At 27.0% G+C, this 9,436-nt stretch overlaps 2 protein-coding genes across 4 annotated transcripts; one reads left to right on the top strand and one right to left on the bottom strand.

The window, feature by feature from the left end:
• Nucleotides 1-58: 58 nt before the first annotated feature.
• On the bottom strand, nt 59-5,468 carry LOC126874243 (calcium uptake protein 1 homolog, mitochondrial). Of its 3 annotated transcripts, XM_050636019.1 has the most exons (12): nt 5,363-5,446; nt 4,868-4,976; nt 4,586-4,739; nt 2,787-2,946; nt 2,379-2,416; nt 2,064-2,178; nt 1,823-1,983; nt 1,410-1,526; nt 1,224-1,348; nt 1,002-1,129; nt 799-888; nt 59-509 (listed from the first exon to the last, which is right to left on the bottom strand). In XM_050636019.1, exons 3-12 carry the CDS (start codon nt 4,697-4,699, stop codon nt 355-357), a joined length of 1,203 nt encoding a protein of 400 aa, XP_050491976.1. In that variant the 5' UTR covers nt 4,700-4,739; nt 4,868-4,976; nt 5,363-5,446; the 3' UTR covers nt 59-354. The 3 variants fall into 3 exon arrangements, with proteins under 3 accessions (XP_050491976.1, XP_050491975.1, XP_050491974.1); XM_050636018.1 differs by having other exon boundaries at nt 4,868-5,468; XM_050636017.1 differs by lacking the exon at nt 2,787-2,946 and adding an exon at nt 3,939-4,098 and having other exon boundaries at nt 4,868-5,467.
• Nucleotides 5,469-5,687: 219 nt separating this feature from the next.
• LOC126874246 (ubiquitin carboxyl-terminal hydrolase MINDY-3 homolog) lies at nt 5,688-9,294 on the top strand. Its single transcript, XM_050636026.1, has 6 exons — nt 5,688-5,789; nt 5,881-6,427; nt 6,615-7,044; nt 7,316-7,584; nt 7,917-8,214; nt 8,287-9,294. Exons 2-6 carry the CDS (start codon nt 6,322-6,324, stop codon nt 8,591-8,593), a joined length of 1,410 nt encoding a protein of 469 aa, XP_050491983.1. The 5' UTR covers nt 5,688-5,789; nt 5,881-6,321; the 3' UTR covers nt 8,594-9,294.
• The last annotated feature ends 142 nt before the right edge of the window (nt 9,295-9,436 follow it).

Raw genomic sequence — 9,436 nt, forward strand, 5'->3', positions numbered from 1 at the left:
CTAACTCGTTCGAGAATATAAACTGTGCTGTGAAAGGTGCAAGAAATAAAACTCTCAATACTGTAGCATTGTTTTTAATGACTGACCTAATGAGTTAATATATGCAATTAATTGAACAAAACATTTTAGTTTACCATAAAGTAATATATTTGTTTGACATATTAGATATATAAAAAAAGATATTATGGGAGATATTAAAAGAAGTATGTATGTAACAGTTTTTCTCATACATTATGTTTATTTCTTAGTGAATAAATAGCGATTAGTAATAATAAATTCTGAATGAGATAAATCAATAATTAATTCCATTTTAAACGTATATGATAAAAAAGCCAGAAACCTCTTAATTTTGCTTTAATTATCAAAATGCATATTATAACTGATTTTTAAACATTTTACCATTGATTCAATTAGCTTGACAAAACCAGTATCTTTTGACTTCTCTAATCCTCTTAGAACCCTATTTTTCATTACAGCAACAAATTCTTTGTTACTCAAATGGCCGTCCACTAGAAATAAACAAAAAATATTATTACTTCAAAATTAATCAATCTTATAATGTACAGAATGTTTTGTACCTTATATTAAGGAGAATGTTAGTATCTACGTAGAAATATCATAACATACATTACTTCTTACTAAATAGAAATTTTTACATAATATGTCTAACAATATAAAGCTAAATTTGTTATATATTAAAATATAAAGACTTATATGATTCATAAAATTTTAATAACAGTATGTCATATAAATAATAAATATCAAACATTAAATTATTTAATATTATAATCAACTAACTGTTTTCATCAAAAATAATGTAAACCACTTGTATTACATGGTCACTCAGATCAACATGAGCCACTGTTTTTGCTACATGTTTTAGGGTAGCTGTAAAAGATATAAAGTTATAAGTTACAAAGTTAAAGAGATTTAATTTAAAAAATAGAACGAATAGAATTTAATTTATGACAAAAATATTATTTTTTAATATTATGAAAGACCTGGATCAATTGATGCTCCAGCAATATGATAAAATGTCAGTGCTGTATCCACATCATTGATATTATTTAAAAAATGAAAAAACTTCAGATATTCGTCTTTGTCTATTCCCTTTGGATTATCCTTAAAGCTGAAAAAATAAAATACATTATTGAAATATTTCACTTTTTATGTAGAAATTATATTTACATTAATTATAAATATATATATATGTGTGTGTATACCGCTTTTTTACAGTTTTCCTAATCTTCGCTTTTTTTGTGGCAGGATATCCAGCATATGCAAGCAATAATTCTGTGAAATCTTCTTCAGTTATTCGACCGTTTTCATCAGGATTTCTTCGCTCGAACTATAACAATTTATGCCTTTTCAAAATAAAATAATGTATAATGAAATATTGTAAAACTGACCTCTAAACTAAGTATTTCTGTTTGCAATTGCTGTTGAAACTCTAAAAATTTCTCAATAGTCAACTTCCCTTTCATGTTTTGACCGAAGAAATATGTAGTTAATGCTGAATTAACACCCTGAAAATTGTAAATATATTGGTTATATGATAGAAAATTATAATTGAAGTAAATATTATCGTCTCCGATTTCTTTTTTCACATAGGATCATCCTATTGCCAATTGTACTATGATTACTGGAACATCTTATATAAATAAGTTTGTATTACCGGATTCTGTAACTTACCTTGTAAGTTTTTATATTACTTTGTTCGTTTTGTATAATTACTAAAATCATTTTCAGGGAAGACATGAAAATGATTACAGTAACTTACACTAATATTACAAATATTCAAGACAATAATAAACTCTAGTACCTTAAACATATTACCAGTGGTAACGTGATCGCGATGTCGATTTCCGATACTGGTTTGTTGTCGAATTAAAGTAGCGACTTTTCCAAATTCCTCAGAATCAACGTCACCATCGCCATTAAAATCAAACATTCTGAAGGCGATTTCGAAATGTCTCCTAGAAGCTACAGAAACATTTCTTGATATAAAATATTTGATTAATTGATGTTCAAGTAAAAATATAAAATTAATAGCGATAACTTACTGGATAATACGGTGAGCAAGAATATATAATCAGAGAAACTAATTAAACCAGCACTTCCAAGTTTGTAAAAGATGCTATCTTCATCTAAAGCCAGTTCTAACTTTGTGTGAATATTCTATAAAAATATATACATACTCGTGATTATAATATTAAATACATTTTATTTTATTATATATATGTTAAGTATCAATTATAAATATTGTACCACAATAAGCAATTATAAGTGTAGAAGTTATATCTTACTTGAAACATAGTAACAAATATTTACTTTTCTTTGACGAATTTTTTCGAGCAAGAAACTGAATTTGAGCTTACCTTAGGATCGTAACGTTTATATTTGTCCAACCCAAGTCCTGAAAATAAATATATCATTAAAACACATTAGATTGAAAAATGGGGTCTGTAGATAAAAGAAGTCATTTATTACAATACAAATTATATAGAAAGATATATTGTTGCATGCATTTAATATATAGATATGCCTATATATAATGGCTGCAAAAGACATTTGTACATTATAGTATTTATTGTAGCATTTACATATTAATTAATAAGGTCCAAGTATATTAAATTTTGCATCATTTAGTAGTATGTACTTTGGAATAATTTGCAGAAAGCATCATAACAGAGTAAACGGGAAGGCTATTTATTGAATAGAAATGGAATGGAGCGTTCTACGGACATTTATATATATACAATAATTCGATTTTGTTGAAAAATTACCGTCCGGTTGTTTGATACCAGGCGTTATTGATCTTAAAAAGTCATCAGGTGTCATGAAGATTTCATGGATGTCGTTGTTCACCACTTGCAGAGTAGCAAAATAACGAAATACTTTGTCAGGAGTAGAATAGTGTCTTATACGATTTTCGTACTCTATTATCTGTGTAAGAAATAATTTTTCATATATTTAACAGGAATATAATGTGATAATATTATGAAGATAATAACATTTAGTTTGAAATATAGTTTAATCAATAATAAATTTCGATGAGGTCGTGTAAAATTCAATTCAATATAACATTAGCAACATTTTACTAATCTTTAATTAAGAAGATCACAGATAATTCAAAAAGAGTTTGGATTATATTATTTAATTTTGAGGTACTCTATTTTAATTTATATTGTGTGTTCTACATAATAAAAATTATCGATGGTATTTATTATTTATCTCATAAATTTTCCAAATTAATTTTTTCAGAAATGAAGCATCCAATGAAAAAATTGTATTCTACATTTTCGATTTATTTTTACACGTAGAACCTCATTTTCATTATTCTCTGTCTACTTCGAAATTATCCACGTTTAAGTATACATACTTGACAAATTTTCAAACCAGATTTTCTTAAAAACAAAGAGTCATATGAAAAATTTTTATTCTATATTCTCAACTTATTTCTCCACGTAGAATCGCCCCTTGTCAATTCTATCATGATTACTGGAAACTTTGTATAATATCAACTCTTTGATACTAATAATGTGCCAACTTTAAATATGCTACGTTCGCAATCGTTTGTGATATACTTTTGGCAGCAATTCACTGTATTTCTGTTATTGACAAAAATCCGTACCGACTAGCTTCAAATTCGCTTTCTTAAAAACAATTTCCAGTTTTGGAAAATTAAAATTGTTAGCGTATTATGAAAATGTTAGTAAATAAAGAAATGGTTAATTAAATCTGATTTGACATTAGTAAGAGTACAAAAATTATAGTCCGTATTATTATAGTGTTAAATTCATTCAACATAAAAGACAGGCTTTAATAAGATAAAATGAAAATAAATATAGATAATAGAGATAAGTTACAACAAAAGTAATAAAAAGATGTAAAAAGAAATTATTGTGAAAGATAAACTACAAATAAAATTATAATACCATCTGGTTGTCTCATGCCAGGAGTAATTGATCTGATGAAGTCATCTGGAGTCATATAAACTTCGCTACCTTCTACACTCGATATTTTTACGGTCGCGAAGTAACGAAAAATTTTGTCAGGCGTCGAATACGTTCTCAAACGATTTTCGTACTCTATAATCTGCAAATATGCGTTATTTGGAAATGATAATACATAACAAATATTTATAACTAAATCATAATAGCTAAAATGATGTAAAAAAGCAAATATAGACCTTGAATATACGATAGCTTTGTCATGATTGAAATAATTAAATTTTCTATTAAATCTCAAAGTACTATAATCTTACTTAATTATATATATAATACATTTGATAGTACAGTCGCCCCCCGTATAACCCGTATCTCTATAATGAGGAATATACATTCCTTGCGTTATATCGAAATCCATTGTATTTATAACGTTCTACCACAATATATTTTATATTATACCATACCATACTATATGTATATAAAACTTTTTATATAATTAACAATTTTGAAAATTTTTAATATCCAAAAATTTTGAAATTTTAACTATGCATTAATTATCCATTTTTTAAACAATTTCGGTTCAATAATAAACTATTTAGTTGGACGTAAATAATTATATAATTACTTTCCTTTACCTTTCGATCACGAAACCCAATTTTCTCCTTCTTCTTCTTTTTCTTTTTATCTTCTTGTATTTCATCCAATTGCTCATTTTTATCTTCGTCATTTGATTTTTCGTCGGTGACCATTTCAGCTGCATTAACCGTGGACAAATATTTTTGCCTTATCCTGAAATAGAATTTAATAAAAAATTTGTAAGGTATGTTATTTGCAATTTCTTTGAACCAATTTGCATTATCGAAGCCTACTATTTGAAATTGTTGCTATAAAAGAAAATTTAAAAGATTTGCTCTTACCTCTTCCAGGCAATAAGGCTGGTGACAAAACAGGGGATGACGTATAAAAATCGATAGCTTTTCTTGATCTTCTCACTTTCGCGTGAAAAGTATGTAAAATTGTTTCGAACTGAACATTTTTCAGAATTATTAGTGTTACCAATTATTAAAAGGTTATACGTTTTGTTAATATAGTTACATGAAGCGCTTTGTCTTATAATAAATCTAACCTTATTAGTAAACATGTTTTATACTTATTGAATAAATTTTGAATAATCATATATAGAGAAATATATTGAAAAATTTTATGTTGACAGTACTATTTTCCTTTCAAATAGAGATTGTACTAACAGAGTTTAATCTTTATGCACATAACCTTTAGTGATACTTCTTTATATAGATGTTTTTTCAGTTTTAACCTTTATATTTACTTTATATTATTCTGTTCGCATTCTCTCACTCTAAGAATGCCAAAATAAATTGTAGAACACAAGATAATTTAATGCGGAAGCTAACCTACTTATATCTGTTTAGATATATCAAACCTTCATACAACTGTACTATTTAAACTGTTCGCTGCAAAGCTGAAAGATTCGAAATTTGTAATTCACATTACGTACACAATGGCGCTGGAAACATATTTATGAAATGAACTTTAAAATGATCTTATATACATACATTTTTTAAATATTTCTTATGGTGATGACAAATCTCGTAAAAAAAAGCGAACTTAAAAATGGTCTTATAAATAAGTTTGAGTTTAAGTTTGTTTGTTCGTTTATTATTCTTTCAGTATAAGACATATTATTTAATTTGAGAAAAATAGTTTGTTCAACTTTTATTTTTCTTTCAGTATGTTAGTATTACACCGAATCCTGAGAATCTCGAGAATTTTTTTATACAACAATAAATAATGCAAGATTCCATCTAGCTGTACCATTCGGTATATAGAATAATACATGAAATTTCGAAATAATTAAAATACCTGCCTATATTAAACAAAGAAACTAAAAATACATTTTTTAAATTTTCAGATGTAAAATATAATATATATTCATTTCGTGTTCTTCAGCAAAAGGTTTATGTTTTATAATTTTCTGCTAGCATATAGTTGATTAATTGAAATGCTCAATATATATGTTATATATAAATACATATTCATGAGACATTAACAGTTGAGGCAAGAAAATTTATCATGAAAATAAGATTTTACTAATAAATATGAAAAGTAGGTTTCACATGTCTCGTGTATTTATTAACTATGCAATGTCTAAAATGGCGAAGTACTGGATGATTGTTTCTTTCATGATATAGGTTATATGATACAATTGTAATCGTTGGAAATTGTAACAAACTAATTCGATTTGGCAGAGATATAAAAGAATATTATGATTACGTCCAAATAATTTGTGTTTGTGTAACGTCGCTTAATGTTCTAATAATTAAAAAAAATAAAATAAATAACAACGTGGATAATGGCTGAAAATGTTGTTCACTGCGATGACGAATTTGTACATTCCATCAAAACATTACTCTGGGGCAATACTGTTAAAAAAGATGTTTTTAAACGATGGGCTCAAGGTAATTTTATGTTCCTAAATGTTTTTTTTTTAAATAAAGGGTTTAATAATAGAGATTGGGTTATTTACATTAAATTAATCATAATTATTATCACCAAAAGTAAAATAATAAATAAGTTTAATCAACGTCCTTAATTGATTGTATATAATCTATTACTTAGTATAATACACACTTCCCATTGCTTCAGGATTTTACTTCAGCCCTGATGAGCCAACAGCATTGATACAAACAGAAGGTGGTCCTTGTGCAGTAATAGCTCCTGTCCAAGCTTTTATTTTAAAAGAATTACTCTCTGAGACTGATGTTTCAACATGGAAAAATATCAATTTGGATACATGTTACCAGCTCCTTGTACGAGCTTCTATAGAAATTTTAAAGCAAGCAGCTGGGGAGAAAGTTCCAAAGTTTTGTATTGTATTTATGGATTGTAAATTTTCGAATGAAGATAATGGAAGAAAAGCTAAATGGGTGGAAAAAATACCAGAAATTGAAAATCGTGAAGAAGAAATAAGCGTGGCAAATAATGAAAATCGAGAAACAAATAAAAAGATATTACTGATGGATATGAATGAAGAATGCAGAGCCATAGATTCTGACCTCTTCCATTCTCAATTGAGGTAAGGAAATTTGTTATGAATTATGATAATGATCTATCTGGTTTTAAGAATAACTTTAAGAATAAATTAAAATATACTTACATACATATTGGCTTACAAGAACAGCACAATTGAATAAAGTACAGTTTTCAGGAAATCATTTTCACGAATGTGCTATGATATGTTATTATTGAATTTAAAGTAATTCAATTAAAAACATTTTAAAACTCATTTTTATTATATTTAGATTAAAAATCCGGTTTTTATTATAAAAACGAATATTTTATTTTAGGTTATTTACAACAAATACTTCTGAACATGTAGAAGAATTTTTTTTAGAAAGGTTAGAGATGTTAAAAGATAGATATGGTATCTTATTGCTTCTTTATAGTGTAATTGTTACAAAAGGTGTCACTGAAATTCGTTCAGAAATGTCGGATCCCTTAGAATCAATGATTGATTCAACATATGGTTATGGGAATCAAAGTCTTATAAATTTGATGCTCACAGGAAGAGCAGTTAGCCATGTATGGGATCATGATCAAGATGTTGGAGGACTGAGTAAGCTATTCTTATATTCTATGCCATTGTAATATATTTAATAAATAATTAATATTATCTAACAAGGAGCATTACTTAACTAATACACGTTAATTGTGATAAAATACTTTTGTTGCTGTTATTGACTGCAAAATGTTGTCAAAGTTGATTATATAGCAAATAAATTAATACTTATTTGCTAGCAAATAGTGTGATATGTGTAAATTTTGTTTGTGAACTCTCCTTTCCCTTCAATCAAGGACAGAAGCATGAAGTATCTTACTCCTCTAATGTGTTATTTAACATTATAAACTGTCTATATTATTAATATTGAAATAATTTACAAATTTCAGAGTTGCGTGGGATAGATAAACAAAATCCTATAGGATTCCTTGCACTTCTTGAATATTTGTGTTACTGTGAAGTTGGAACTTTCTTAAAATCTCCATCATATCCTATTTGGGTATTGGGTTCAGAAACTCATTTGACTGTGCTATTTTCTACTGAAAAAAGGCTTGTGAGCCCTGAAACACCTGCAGACCAAGCGAAAAGAATTTTTAGAAAATTCGATCCTGAAGGAAATGATTTTATCCCTGCCAATTTATTACAAGATGTTCTCGCTGAACTTGGACTAGTTACAGACACAGATTAGTAAGTACAAAATATATATTTTACATTATACATATATCAAATTGTGTTATAACATATATATTTTTATTACAGTGTCAACGTAATGCAGAAAAAATTGGATACTGAAAATTTGGGAATTATTCTACGTACTAACTTTATGGACGAGTTCTTTCCTGAAGAACCACGAACTTGTCCAGATACATTTCCACTGTACCATCACAATAGTCTCCAACACAGCAATCCAGAAAATAAAGTAAAATATCATAAAGGTCAAGCCGTGTTACTGGAGTGCACTATCAAGGGTATTATGGAAAGCAATCCTATGTTAACAGTACTTCAAACAAAATGGCCCAGAATCGAAGTTCAATGGGATATTGGGCAAAATCCGAGCCTTAACTAATAAATTCTGCTCACATTCTGACGAGTTATTTTTAACTATATCATTGGAGTTGTTGTACAAGGAAATAAGTAACAAAATTATAAAATAGTTTGAGGAGTACTTAAATTTGCAAAGGAAGTTTTTGTGCTTGAGAACTCTAAACAAAAATCATTAGAGAAGGAATTAGATTTAAATAAAGAAAAATTGTTTAACATACTTTATGTTAAATAGAACTTTATTTATAAATTATAATAATTCAATAATTTTACTAATTATTTAGATTAGAAAACATTCTTTTACAAATGAAACGAGATTTAAATATGTAGTATTGTTTTAGAAATAACTATTCAACGTACTATTAAAAACTTCAAGAACATATATGTTGAAGTTTAAAATTATTTGATGTTGATGTTAAAAAAATTAAAACGAATTTATTAATAAACAAAAGGAAAAGGATATGCGAATGCTAGTAATAAACAATAACAATTGCAAGTGAAATGTAACGGAGAAAATAATAATAATAATGTAGTAAGAAAAAGTGTGAATATTCAGATAAACAAAGTAATAAAAAGTAGTGTAAAGAAAAAAATCAATTTAAAAAAATAATGCGGAAATAAAATTGTAGACAATGTACAAATCTATGTAAATCGTATCCATGGCTAAATGTATACATAGGTAGATCAAAGTTATAATCTAGTCATTATATCGACATTCTAATAATATTTTTACTATTTCCTTCTTTTTTACATTTAATAAAGGGAACACGTTATATTGTGTTGCCGATTTCGCTCAAAATGTTGCAAAAGGTCGCGTATAATAACATTCTAAACGAATAGGACACACTATACAGAATGAAATGAAAAG

Source organism: Bombus huntii, chromosome 16 (assembly GCF_024542735.1).
Source record: "Bombus huntii isolate Logan2020A chromosome 16, iyBomHunt1.1, whole genome shotgun sequence".
Lineage (NCBI taxonomy): Eukaryota > Metazoa > Arthropoda > Insecta > Hymenoptera > Apidae > Bombus > Bombus huntii.

What these genes read in the sequence shown, in the direction of transcription:
- LOC126874243 (XM_050636018.1), bottom strand. Translation starts at nt 5,091, where the DNA reads ATGTTTACTAATAAGGTTAGATTTATTATAAGACAAAGCGCTTCATGT. An exon ending in ATAAACGTTACGATCCTAAG is followed by an intron (nt 2,179 to 2,378) that starts GTAAGCTCAAAT and finishes ATATTTTTATAG; the next exon opens with AATATTCACACAAAGTTAGA. An exon ending in CCACTGGTAATATGTTTAAG is followed by an intron (nt 1,527 to 1,822) that starts GTACTAGAGTTT and finishes TACAATTTTCAG; the next exon opens with GGTGTTAATTCAGCATTAAC.
- LOC126874246 (XM_050636026.1), top strand. Translation starts at nt 6,322, where the DNA reads ATGGCTGAAAATGTTGTTCACTGCGATGACGAATTTGTACATTCCATC. An exon ending in CTCTTCCATTCTCAATTGAG is followed by an intron (nt 7,045 to 7,315) that starts GTAAGGAAATTT and finishes ATTTTATTTTAG; the next exon opens with GTTATTTACAACAAATACTT. An exon ending in TCAAGATGTTGGAGGACTGA is followed by an intron (nt 7,585 to 7,916) that starts GTAAGCTATTCT and finishes TACAAATTTCAG; the next exon opens with AGTTGCGTGGGATAGATAAA.